The sequence below is a fragment of the Cetorhinus maximus genome, chromosome 33, assembly GCF_964194155.1.
Source record: "Cetorhinus maximus chromosome 33, sCetMax3.hap1.1, whole genome shotgun sequence".
Taxonomy (NCBI): domain Eukaryota; kingdom Metazoa; phylum Chordata; class Chondrichthyes; order Lamniformes; family Cetorhinidae; genus Cetorhinus; species Cetorhinus maximus.
In genome coordinates this window covers 13,229,132-13,243,616 of record NC_135911.1, presented here as the reverse complement: position 1 = coordinate 13,243,616, position 14,485 = coordinate 13,229,132, and the positions used below count along the sequence as shown (strand labels likewise).

Below are 14,485 nucleotides of genomic sequence, written 5' to 3'. Positions count from 1 at the left end.
GGACACTGGAGACTATCAGTGTGTGGCAGAGAATGAACATGGAGCAGTGGAGGGGTTCATATCTTTCCATGTGGAACGTGAGTGTACACAGACGTCAACAACACTCACACATACTCACACAAACACATCCACACACACACATGCATGCAAACATGCGTTCATATTTAATCCCATTAGTGTACAGGTGTGAACGCCTGCATGCTCACACAAAGATGCATACATACAGAATCACACGTGTGCTTGCTCACACAAACACAAACATGTGTGAGTGGTCTGTTCTCCCTGTGCTGGACTGGACTGTTGCTCCAGGTTTTGTTCTGAAACAATGACAACATCAGCTGAACAAGACCCGTTTTTGGACGAGCAGCCCCCTGCACAGAGAATTGTAGTTTTATCACTCAGTACCCATTATTCTAAAGCAATTCCTCGACTGTCAATTCCCCGTGAACATCCTGATGATTTGAAAGACGTTTTCTTTTCTTCTAGCCTGACAGTTTCTCCTCCGGTGGAAAGCTGTAATTACAGCGTGACTGTTTACATATCCACATGTAGCAAGAGCTGAGCAATACTCAGCTTGGGCTGAGAAATGACACGTAACGTTCACACCACACGAGTACCAGACAGTGATCATCGCCAACAAGATAAAATCTAACCATCTCCTCTCATTTTCAATGAATTAACCTCGGTGAATCCCCCACGACCAATATCCTGGGGTTTGTTGACCAAACAACTACCTGGACCGGCCATTAATACGGTGGCATCAATAGCAGGTCAGAGGCTGGGATGTCTGTGGGAGTGAATAACTCACCACCACCTTCTCAGGGGCAATTAGGGTTGGGTAAAAAGTGCTGGCCTAACCTGCGACACTCACTTCGCATGAATGTATAAATAGAAAAGCACATTCAGTGACCATTATAAATGTTGACTTAGGAACTTATAATGGGGAAGGTGCTTTGAAATGCACATAGACACCAAATAGAGAGAGACGAAGCATTGAGTCTTGCTCACAATGAAATCTGTATCTGTTTTCAGATGCACCACGGAATCTTTCAATTACTTCGCTTGATATGATTAACGCTTCATCGATCAATATAATTCAGGGTAATTCTGCAGTGATATTCTGCTCTGTCGAGAGCTTCCCAGCTCCTAACCTGACGTGGAGACATCTTAATGTCCCAATGAACAGAACAAGTTCCAAAATTGAGCTGTGGTTGGTGATTCCTCAACTGAAACCCAGGGACACTGGAGACTATCAGTGTGTGGCAGAAAATGAACATGGAGCAGTGGAGGGGTTCATAACCATCACTGTGGAACGTGAGTTAATGCAAACTGCAACAACACTCACACCCTGGCACACACACACACACACACACACACACACACACGCTCACACACAGACACACACACAAACGCTCATGTGCAGAAACATACACGCACATTTACACACACAGTCATACACGTGTAAATACATATACAGGAACACACAGACTCAACTCACATACATATTCACACGCGCACAAACACTCATGAACGGACGTCCACACACGGACTGACGCATACAGACACACACACACACAGGTACGCCGAAAACACCCACAAACACACTCACTTGGGAAAAAACATAGACACAGACACACACAGACACACACACTCAAACACACAAACACACACACACATGAGTTCCCTGTCCTCTCTCAGGGCTGCACTGGAGTCACGAATCAGTTTCGATTCTGTGTTGAAGGACGGTAAACTCGAGATCAACAAGAGCCTGAATTGGATGAGCAACCTCCTGAACAGGGAATTGTAGATTTCCCCCTCAGTGCTCCATCGATCAAATACAATTAATTGCCTGTAAAGCCTTTGGGGACTCTCTGAGGATGTGAAAGGAAGTTTCTTTCATTCTAGATGGACAGCACCTCAACTGGTGGGAGAATGCAACTGCAGTGTGACAGTTTACATAGGCAATGCCCGTTATAAATTTGACAGAGGAAATTATCCTGAGGAAAGGTACATGGAAATGCATACAGACATCAGATACAGAGAGATGATGCATGGAGTCTTGCTGTGCACTGTCTTACTCAGGTTAAAATCTTTATTTCTTTTTAGATGCATCACGGAATCTCTTAATTAATTCTCTTGATAAGATTAACGCTTCATCGATCAATATAATTGAGGGGAATTCTGCAGTGATAATCTGCTCTGTCGAGAGCTTCCCAGCTTCTAACCTGACGTGGCAACATCTTAATGTCCCAATGAACAGAACAAGTTCCAACAATGAGCTGTGGTTGGTGATTCCTCATGTTACATTCAGGGACACTGGAGACTATCAGTGCGTGGCAGAGAATCAACATGGAGCAGTGGAGGGGTTCATAACCATCACTGTGGAACGTGAGTGTACACAGACTTCAACATCACTCACACACAAACACACATACTCACACACACATACACAAGCAGACGCACATGCACACACACTCACACGTGCACACACGTGCATACAAACAAGTATTCATGTACAATCCCACATGTGCACAGGTGTGCACACCTGCATGCTCACACACAGAACCATACATACACAGATTCACACGTGTGTTTGCTCACAAATACATAGACATGTGTGAGTTGTCTGTTCTCCCTGTGCTGCACTGGAATGTAGCTCCAGATTCGGTTCTGAAACAATGACGACATCAGCTGAACAAGACCCTGTATTGGACGAGCAGTCCCCTGCACAGAGAATTGTATGTGTATCACTCAATACCCCATTATTCTAAAGCATTTCCTTGACTGTCAAATCCCCGTGAACATCCTGATGATGTGAAAGACATTTTCTTTTATTCTAGCCCGACAGTGTCTCCTCTGGTGGAAAGCTGTAATTACAGCGTGACAGTTTACATATCCACATGCTGCAAGAGCTGAGCAACATTCAGCTTGGCCAGAGAAATGATAAGTTAAGTTCACGCCACACAAGTACCAGGCAGTGATCATCTCCAACAAGAGAGAATCTATCCATCTCCCCTTGATATTCAATGACTTTACCATCGCTGAATCCCCCACGACCAACATCCTGGGGGATGTTGTCCAAACTACTAACTGGACTGGCCATAAAGACTGTCACTTCAGGAGCAGGTCAGAGGCTGGGAATTCTGTGCGGGTTGATAACTCACCACCACCTTCTCAAGGGCAATTAGGACTGGGTAATAAATGTTCTATAACCGGAGACACCCTCTTCGCATGAATATCCATAAATAAACACACCGGCAGTGACCATTATAAATGTTGACATAGTAACTTATAATGGGAAAGATTCCTTGAAATGAACGCAGACACCAGATAGAGAGAGAGGGAGCGTGGAGCATTGTTCACAATGAAATCTTTATTTGTTTTTAGACGCACCACGGAATCTCTCAATTACTTCATTTGATGTGATTAACGCTTCATCGATCAATATAATTGAGGGGAATTCTGCAGTGATAATCTGCTCTGTCGAGAGCTTCCCAGCTTCTAACCTGACGTGGCGATACTTTAATGCCCCAATGAACAGAACAAATTGCAAGAATGAGCTGTGGTTGGTGATTCCTCACGTTACATCCAGGGACACTGGAGACTATCAATGTGTGGCAGAGAATGAACATGGAGCAGTGGAGGGGTTCATAACCATCACTGTGGAATGTGAGTTAACGCAAGCTTCAACATCACTCAGACCCCCCCACACACACAATCAGAAACACACACACACAGAAACACACACAACCTCAACTCACACACACACACACATGCACATACATGCAAAGACAGACACATGCGCACACACACACAAACACATATGCATGCGTGCACACTCATAGACCCTTATTTGTGCAGATACATACACACACACAAGCCAATACACACATACAGACAAACAAACATGTGTGCTCCCTCTGCTCTCTCAGTTCTGCACTGGGGACTCGGTATCAGCTCCGATTCTGTGTTGAAGGAAGGTAAACTCCAGATCAACTAGACCCTGAATTGGATGAGGAACCTCCTGAATAGAGAATTGCAGATTTACCCCTCAGTGCTCCATTGATCAAATACAATTCATTGCATGTCAATCCCTTGGGAACATCCTATCGATCTAAAAGGGAGTTTCCTGCATTCTGGATGGACACCTCCACTGGTCGGAGAATGTGACAGTTTACATAAGCAGTGCCCATTATATATGTGGAATAAGATTTATCCTGAAGGAAGGTACCTGGGAATGCATTCAGACTTCAGATACAGAGAGATGATGCATGGAGTCTTGCTGTGCACTCTGATTGCTCACATTAAAATCTTTATCTCTTTTTAGATGCACCACAGAATCTCTCAATTAATTCTCTTGATATGATTAACGCTTCATCGATCAATAAAATTGAGGGGAATTCTGCAGTGATAATTTGCTCCGTCGTGAGCTTCCCAGCTTCTAACCTGATGTGGCGACATCTTAATGTCACAATGAACAGAACAAGTTCCAACAATGAGCTGTGGTTGGTGATTCCTCACGTTACATCCAGGGACAATGGAGACTATCAGTGTGTGGCAGAGAATAAACATGGAGCAGTGGAGGGGTTCATAACCATCATTGTGGAACGTGAGTTAACACAAACTGAAACAACACTCTCACATATACACACAGAGACACACACACACAGACATGCACACACACACACACACGCACACTCACACACACACACACACATGCACACACACACACACACACAAACAAGTATTCATGTGCAATCCCACATGTGCACAGGTGTGTACGCCTGTACGCTCACACACAGAAGTATACATACAGAATCACACATGTGATTGCTCACACAGACACACACACACACACACACACAAACAGAGACATGTGTGAGTTGTCTGTTCTCCCTGTGTTGCACTGGAGTGTTGCTCCAGATTCGGTTCTGAAACAATGACAACATCAGCTGAACAAGACCCTGTATTGGACGAGTAGCCCCCTCCACAGTAAATTGTAGGTTTGTCACTCAATTGTCATTATTCTAAAGCAATTCCTCCACTGTCAAATCCCCGTGAACATCCTGATGATGTCAAATACATTTTCTTTTCTTCTAGCCCGACCGTGTCTCCTCTGGTGGAAGGCTGTAATTACAGCGTGACAGTTTACATATCCACATGCAGCAAGAGCTTAGCAACATTCAGCTTAGCCTGAGAAGTGACAAGTAACGTTGAAGCCACACAAGCACCAGTCATTGATCATCTACAACAAGAGAGTATCTAACCATTCCCCCATGATATTCAATGACTTTACCATCACTGAATCCCCCACGATCAACATCCTGGGGGATGCTAACCAAACAACTAACTGGACCGGCCATAAATACTGTGGCTATAGGAGCAGGTCAGAGGCTGGGAAGTCTGTGGGGGTGAAAAACTCACCAACACCTTCTCATGGCAATTAGGGATGGGTACAAAATGCTGGCCTAACCGGCGACACTCACTTCCCATGAATGTATAAAATGAAATGCACCAGTAGTGAACATTATAAATGTTGACATAAGAAATTATAATGGGGAAAGATGCCTTGAAATGCACATAGAAACCAGATAGAGAGAGATGAACCATGGAGCCTTGCTGTGCATTGTATTTGCTCACAATGAAATCTTTATTTGTTTTTAGACGCACCATGGAAGCTATCAATTAATTCTCTGGATATGATTAACGCTTCGTCGATCAATATAATTGAGGGGAATTCTGCAGTAATAATCTGCTCTGTCGAGAGCTTCCCAGCTTCTAACCTGACATGGCGACATCTTAATGTCCCAATGAACAGAACAAGTTCCAACAATGAGCTGTGGTTGGTGATTCCTCACGTTACATCCAGGGAAACTGGAGACTATCAGTGTGTGGCAGAGAATGAACATGGAGCAGTGGAGGGGTTCATAACCATAACTGTGGAATGTGAGTTCACGCAAACTTCAACATCTCTCTCTCTCTATCTCTCTCACACACACACACACACACACACAAACACACTCATTTGTGCAGAAACACAAACACACACATACACACAAACACACACCCATGTGTCAGCTCCCTCTCCTCTCTCAGGGCTGCACTGGGGATTCGGTTTAAGATCTGACTCTGTGTTGAAGGAAGGTAAACTCCAGATCAACAAGACCCTGAATTGGATTGTCAACCTCCTGAACAGAGAATTGTAGATTTACCCCTCAGTGCTCCATCGATCAAATACAATTCATTGCCGGTCATGCCCTTGGGGACATCCTGAGGATGTGAAAGAAAGTTCCTTTCATTCTAGGTGGACAGCAACTCTACTGGTGGGAGAATGTAACTGCAGTTTGACTGTTTACATAGGCAGTGCACCTGATAAATTTGACAGTGGAAGTTATATGGAGGGAAGGTACCTGGAAATTCATACAGGCAGCAGATACAGAGGGGTGATGCATGGAGTCTTGCTGTAAACTGTGCTTGCTCACATTAAACACTTGATTTGTTTTTAGATGCACCACAGAATCTCTCATTTACTTCACTTGATATGATTAACGCTTCATCGATCAATATAATTGAGGGGAATTCTACAGTGATTATCTGCTCTGTCGAGAGCTTCCCAGCTTCTAACCTGACGTGGCGACATCTTAATGTCCCAATGAACAGAACAAGTTCGAACAATGAGCTGTGGTTGGTGATTCCTCACGTTACATCCAGGGACACTGGAGACTATCAGTGTGTGGCAGAGAATGAACATGGAGCAGTGGAGGGGTTCATAACCATCACTGTGGAATGTGAGTGTGGAGATACATTTGTTTGTTCGTTGTCACCGTGGTCTCAGTGGAGCCATTGGGATCGTGTTGTTTTTAATCCAATTTTCTGCAATCCTCGCTCAGTCCACGTGATCCACACATCCAATTTTTCCACTCCCTTTCTGTTTTTGCACTCAGTTTCTCATTCAATTATTGCTTTTATCAAGGTTGTCAGGTCTTCGTTTCCAATCTCCGTATTTGACGACCTTTCTCTCTCTAACTGTCCTGAACAATCCTTTTAATTGCTGAACTTCACCTTCTTTAATTGATAAATATAATATATAAATATTCCATGGATTACATTGATAAATATTACATATAAATGTTACATGGATTTCATTGAAATGCAACACTTGTATTCATAAATGCCTTAGAAATTACCTAAACATTCGACAGTCATGGAAGCATTGTTGAAATGAGCTCACTGTTGTAATGTAGGAAACACAGGTACTGATTTGTGCACAGCAAGATCCCGCAAACCACAGTGTGATAATGACCTGATAGTCGATTATTTCAGTGAGGTTGGTTGTTACATGTGTAGAGATTACATGCCCTTTAGGGAGGGAAGCGTGTCTCGATGTGTTTGTGACTCCAGTCTCAAGCGCCAACATGGTTAACTCTTACCTGCCCTCTGAACTAGTCTCCCAGTTTGGGTCAAACCAGTGGTTCAGGAGGAAGACCCCCCACCACCTTCTCAAGGGGAAACTAGAGATGGACAATAAATGACAGCATTGCCCGAGAATGAGTATTTAAACATTGAGTGAGTGTATCGCTTCTCGAGATACATCAGAGCATCATTCTAAAACTGTAGTGCAGTAAATTAATGGCTGTTTTTACAGGTAGAGACTCCAGTAAATGGACAGTAGGATTGCTCACGGCTGGGATCATGTTGAGTGTTTTCCTGGCTGGAATCGTCATCTTCATCTGTGTGAGAAAGTAAGTGTGAAGGTTTAACTTGATTTTAATATAAACATTTTCTTCAATGTTCTTTCCTTAAGTCGATGATTCCCTTGGGATCAGCACCAGGCGCCTCTCCATAAGTGGTCCCTGTGTCCACTATGACCCGGAGAGAACCTTTCATTGTCCAGTATCCAGGTAAACGATCACGAGACCCAGAGATTCCTCACTCAGCACGATTACTCCTGGATAAATATTTTCTGAAGTCGGAGATTGTTTCCCTGATGTTGAGCGCCAGATGCCTCTCCGCAACTGGTCTCTTTGTCCCATCTGATCCAGAGAGTGTTTTTCATTGCCCGTTATCCAGACGAATAATAATCAGTTGCTGCGATCTGCAAGGTGCTGACTGAAAGGGCGGTCGAAGCAGATTCAGTAGAAACTTTCAAAAAGTGAATTGGATAAATACTTGAAGGGGTAACATTTTAAGGGCAATAGGGGAAAAAGCAGGGTGGAGTGGTGGGGGGGAAAGATATGGAGTGTTATTATAATGATATTGTACCTTTGGCTTATTTACTGCACAAGACACAAAGCACCAATCGCTCATAGGGAATTGGGTGAAAATGTTGTCGGTCTGTTTATCAAGACTCGGCACGAGAACAGTTCTACAGACGGATAAAGCTTGGAGGCATCAGAGCTGTGTGTGTGTGCTCTGCTCAAAGCAAAAGTGAAACTAAGATTGGATCACATGACACACTTCCATTATAGTGATGTCACACTGATATCCCTTATTGGAACTAGAGACATTCCAGTTGTTGGTGTAAGGTTACAGTGGACTCGATGTCTGTGCTGCACTGAGTCTCTGCTATATGATAACCACAGTGTGATTTTGTGTAATTGCAGGAGAAAGACAGCGATGGAGGAGAGAGTTTCAGGGACCAGTGACATTGCATTGACCCCCAGGCCACTCTCTGTGAAGCACCAGGTACAGGAGCTGTTTACACTCACTCCAAAGCTTCAATTTCAGTGTGTAGACAACACGTGTCCCAGATTCTCAGCCGGGTTACCCACAGATATCTACCTGTGGAGTCAGCAATGGCTCAATAGGTAGCACTGTCACTCGCTCTCTCCCCCCCATCTCTCCCTCCATCACTCGCTCTTTGACCAGAAACCTGAACACATTAATGACAAGGCACCTGATGTCAGTACTGAGGGAGTGCTGGACTGTCGGAGAGTCAGTACTGAGGGAGTGCTGCACTGTCGGAGTGTCAGTACTGAGGGAGTGCTGCACTGTCGGAGTGTCAGTACTGAGGGACTGCTGCACTGTCGGAGGGTCAGTGCTGGGTGAGTGCTGCACTGTCGGAGGGTCAGTGCTGGGGGAGTGCTGCACTGTCGGAGGGTCAGTACTGAGGGAGTTCTTCACTGTCGGAGGCTCAGTACTGAGGGAGTGCCGCACTGTCAGAGGGTCAGTACTGAGAGTAAATGATAAAGAGAGAGAGAAAGAGAGAGAGGGAGAGAAAGAGAGACAGAGAAAGAGAGCGAAATAAAGGGTTAAACCAACTGAGCCACGATTGACACTAACGAGGCTGCACAATAATTTAACCCTATCAGTGCCAGTAAATGATGTGAGGATGTCTTCTGTTTCCATTTCTCTGTAGGGTAAACAGAACGTGCTGATTACTGAGCCCCGGGACACAACCAGAGACACAACTAGCGAGGGGGAGACTCCAGCTCCCCGGCATCTCTCTGAAGGTCCAGTGGGAGGCGATGCTGGACATGGGAACCCCGACAATCCCGACGCCCTTCTCCAAGCCAACATCAATTTTTCAAAGCTGCCCAGCAGTGACAGGACTGTGCACAGGAGCGAGGACACAGAATACGCACAGATCAGATTCCAGAAAAACTGAGTGTGAAACAGGGAGCGGGGCTGTGGTGTGTGTGCAGCCAACATGGCCAAATAGTAATGAACAGAAATATGATGTTGCTGACCTTTTTTTATTGGATCCGAGTGAGCTTTCTGAATGCTGCACGTTTTTTTATGCTGTCAAAGATTGCGAGAAGCTTATGAATAATGTTTAATTTTACATCTGTTAATACAAGGTGAGGTGAGAGTGACTGTCCTTAACATTAAGGCAACATTAGACCGAGTGTGGCATCAAGGAGCCCTAGCAAAATTGCAGTCATTGGGAATCAGGGGTGGTAAGAATGAATAATAAATTTTATAATATTTTTCTGGTTTGTTGTAAAGTAGGTTTGAGGGTGTGAGTGTAGATGGGTCTGTCTGTGTCGTTTAATTACATCTGGAGGCAGGTACACTGCAAGTTTGAGATTATCAAAGGAAGCTCGGTATAGAAATGTGCTTGAAATGCTAATGAGAAAACATGGAGGCTGCCTTAGCATGTAAGATGTGAAGGGGTTGTTTAGATTTCAAAGCGTTATTGGTCTGTTTAGGACAAGCCCAATAAGCAAAGCTAAGGAGTTTTTATTTTTTAATTTTACCCAAACTTCATTGACAATATTGGCAACATGAAAGTTTATATTATGGGAAAGGTAGACTTCCAAAGACATATGGGACAATGGAATTTACAGATCAAAGACAGAGAAACATTTATAAAGGAGAATGAAAGGCTATATTGGGGCCATGTAAGATCTAAGAGGAGTGTTTGAAACAGGCTTGAAGAAGCCTCCAGGCATTTGTGCATACGTCTGTTATCTTCAGTAAATAAAGTTGGAGAAATCCGTTTAGAATTCCATTGTCAAGTGTGTACTGTGTTACCTCGCTGGTTTTGTTTTTAAATCTAAAATCTTATTTTGGACTGTTGCCTTAAACGGGCTCTGTAACTGGGAGTCAAGTTAATTAGGAATTTTAGAATTTATTTTACTTGTAACTAACTGTGGTATTATGTCTGTGCTTGAAATCTTTTATTTTGTTAATAAATAACTTAAGCAAATTTTAAAAATCTCTAAAGGTTGTGGTCAACTCATTACTCCTGAATTCAGTGCATGCATCTTGTAATAAATACAAATAGCAAAACTATTGTGATAGTGCAACCAAATTTCCCTTGTGGTTTTGGTTCACCAAACACACATCATCTGCCATGTCATGACATTGGGAAAACTCTCCTCTGGTTGGATTCATACCAAGTACAAATGAAGGTGGTTGTGGTTGTTGGAGGTCAGTCATCTCAATTACAGGACATCACAGCAGGAGTTGCTCAGGGTAGTGTCCTAGGCACAACCATCTTCAGCTGCTTCATCAATGACATTCATTCTATAACATGGTCAGAATTATGGATTTTCGCTGATGATTGCACAACATTCAACATCATTCGTGACTCCTCAGATACTGAAGCAGTCCATGTCCAAATGCAGCAAGACCAGGACAATATCCAGGCTTGTCCTGACAAGTGGCAAGTAACATTGATGCCACACAAGTGCCAGGCAATGACCATCTCCAAACAGAGAGAATATATTCCTCTCCCCTTGATGTCCAATGGCATCACCATTGCTGAATTCCCCACTGTCAACACTCTGGGGGTTACCATTGACCAGAAATTGAACTTGAGTAGCCAAATAAATACTGTGGCTACAAGAGCAGGCCAGAGGCTGGGAATCCTGTGGTGAGAAACTCACCTCCTGACTCCCCAATGCCTGTCCACCAACCTCAAGGCACATGTCAGTAGTGAGATGGAATACTCTACACCTGACTGGATGAGTGCAGCTCCAACAACATTCAAGAAGCTCATCACCATCCAGGACAAAGCGGCCCCGCTTGTTTGGCACCCCATCCACAAACATTCACTCCCTCCACAACTGACGCACAGTGGCAGCAGTGTGTGTACCATCTACAAAATGCACCGCAGGGACTCACCAAGCCTCGTAGACAGCACCTTCCAGACATACCGCCAGTACCATCTAGAAGGACAAGTGCAGCAGACACGTGGGAACACCACCACCTGGAAGTCCCCCTCCAAGTCACTCACTATCCTGACTTGGAAATATATCGCCATTCCTTCACTGTCGCTGGGTCAGAATCCTGCAACTCCCCCCCAAGCAGTTATGTGGGTGTACATACAGCACTTGGACTGCAGCCGCTCAAGAAGGCAGCTCACCACCATATTCTCAAGGACAATTATTGATGTGCAATAAATTCTGGCCTAGCCAGTGACGTCCACATCCCATGAATGAAAAAAAAAGAAGCAATTAAAATGCTCTGACATTTCTGTACATTTTTTTTTCAATTAAATATCGTACACTAGTGAAAAATTCCACTCTCCAAGGCACCATTTCCTATTTACACATGTCCTTCTGATTATTTAAATGCCTGTGTCATTGGTAATGGAACATTCCCATGTAAACATGACACACTGTAATTACAGCCTCCTGCCAGTGGTGGTGCTCTAGTGTCATAGTTTTGCTTCTCAGAGACTGGAGGAGCTGTATACGTTGTGTTTACAGTAACACTCAGGGTGACCAGGGGGATTATTTTCGCCATGTTTACGATGTTGCTAAGATACAACGGCCCGTGGGATTTTTCCTGCTGCGTTTACAAGGTTGAATTGAAGAGATTTTTGAAGTGTCTGGCACAGTTTTATAAAGGTCCCCTCACTGCGTTCAGGTCTGGGGCCTACAACTTAGGGAGGATATATTGTCCATAGAGGGTGTGCTGTGCAGCGTCACCAGAACGATCCCGGGGCTGAAAGGGTTAAATCCCGAGGACAGGTTGCACAGACCAGTCTTGTGTTCCCCCGAGTCTCGAAGATTAAGGGGTGATCTAATCGAAGAGTTTAAGGTGATTAAAGGCTTTGATACGGGCAATAGAGAGAAACTATTTCCTCTGGTGGGGCTGAGGTGAGTGGGGGGCGGGATCCAGAACAAGGGGGCAGAACCTTAAAATTGGAGCCAGGCCGTTCAGGGGGTGATGTCAGGAAGCACTATCTTCACACAAAGAGGGGGGTGGAAATCTGGAACTCCCTCCCCCAGAAAAAGCTGTTGAGGCTGGGAGGGGTCAATTGGAAATTTCAAAACTGAGATTGAGAGATTTTTGTTGGGTCGGGGTGGGGGGTTAAGGGTCACGGAACCGAGGCGGGTGGATGGGGTTAAGATACAGATCACCCGTGATCCAATCAAATGTGAGGACGGTGTGTCTCAGGGAGGCTGGCCCAGCCCCAGACTGAGCCGTCTCTGTGACGTTCTTCAACCCTGTTGGTCAGCAATGACCACATGAATTGATGTCAGCCTGATATGTAGTGCATGGAGGGATATTGCTCTGCACGGTGTGTGTGCATCACAGCGCTCATTCACATGGGTTCCATGTGCACCTACATCAGCTGTGTACACATCCAAGCCTCAATGCTGCATCCGGGGAATGTGCCATGTCTCACACCTTAGCTGCAGCCCGACCCTTCCCTTGAAGCTCTGTGTGCTGGAGACCAGCTGCTTACCTTACCGGGACGCAGCAGCTCATTGAACTTTCTCCCTGCGCTGAATCCGTCAGCGCTGCTGGTCTCGTGTTGCACTCACCACAGCCGTTATTTGAACCCCAGACCCTCTTGGTTGCTGCAGGATCATTCCGGTGACCAGCCGAATACGGGGCTGCTCTCCTCTTCTGGATCTCTTCCACCAAAACAGGGAAGGTCCTGGTCCAGGAGACCAGGGAGCAGCTGGACCCATCCCTTCCCCGGCCTCCCCGCTGTCTGACACTCTATCAACGGAAATGTCAGGTGAAAAGGGTCACGGTCCATCCAGATTACAAAGCTCTCCTTCACTTTTGTTTTGCTCGCTCACGCCAACTATTTTCACCCCATGCCCAGTTATGACTGGGAAGGTTTGGTGGAGAAACCGGCTCTGCCCGAATGCTCGGTGCCGGGCATGTTGTGGCTGTGAGTCTGTGGGAACAAGCGGTGCTCCGTCCCCATCCACAGCCCGACCGGTTTCCTCCCTCTGACTCACACTGTTATGTGGTAACAGTGAGCAACTGCGAGGGACCTGGGCAAGGGTCAACAGTGTGGGCACATGCTGATGGACGGGTGGCAAGGGGGCAAATGGATGTGATAATGAGCATGGCACTCCCCATCCTTCCTCCACCCTCTGAGTCTTTCGCAGATAACCACATGAGTGCAGAATATCTGTACCAGCGAGTGGTGGCGGGACGATGCCAACTCCGAGTCTGTTTCTTGTGAATCCATCCCATGATTTCACTCGAGCCCACTTTGAGGAGGCGGCAAGACTGACAATTCCCCCAGAGACAAAGCCCATGATGGGCCGAACGTTCCAGTCTCAGGTAACAGGCGGACAGAGTTTACAGCTCGGACACTCGCCTGACAAAACAACGGCGTCTCCCCCGAGGCACAGGGACTTCACCATTGACCACCAACCTCTCAAATGGGACTTTCTGAAAGCCCCGCTTTTTATCGGTGCCCGAGGGATCCAACCCCCACCGGGCCCTCCCCTACCCCCTCACCGCTCCGGGGTCACCCAGTCGGACTGCTATTGTAGACCACATCACCCCCCCTCCCCCACCCCCATCACCCCCACCCTCCCCATGGCCGACCCACCCACCCACCCGACCCCCGGGCCACACATCGGAATCTGGGACTGACATGTTTAGAGGTCGAGTAGGCGGAGCCGGGAATTCCGCCGTCTCTGTGCCCCCCCCCGACCCGGGAGTGAAAATCCGGCCTTAACTTCCACTTTCTACTGTCTGAGACAAAAGGCAATGAGTGAGTGGGCTGACGGTCAGGATTAATGCTGTTAATCTGTGTTTGAGGGGCTGTGAATTTTCG

General features: G+C 45.8%; 1 protein-coding gene across 37 annotated transcripts in view; it reads left to right on the top strand.

The window, feature by feature from the left end:
• Nucleotides 1–14,485, top strand: part of LOC144671591 (uncharacterized) — a 320,132-nt gene that overhangs the window by 99,432 nt on the left and 206,215 nt on the right. For 13 of the 37 annotated variants that reach the window (XM_078533553.1, XM_078533554.1, XM_078533555.1 and 10 more), the window contains one exon: nucleotides 8,601–8,685. The exons of 13 other annotated variants lie outside the window; for them this stretch is intronic. In XM_078533553.1, coding sequence (XP_078389679.1) covers nucleotides 8,601–8,685 — 85 coding nt within the window. Of the gene's footprint in view, nucleotides 1–1,274; nucleotides 1,315–2,114; nucleotides 2,389–7,645; nucleotides 7,743–8,600; nucleotides 8,686–14,485 lie in introns of those variants that run through there. 11 more of the 37 variants (XM_078533550.1, XM_078533552.1, XM_078533565.1 and 8 more) reach the window with 5 other exon arrangements.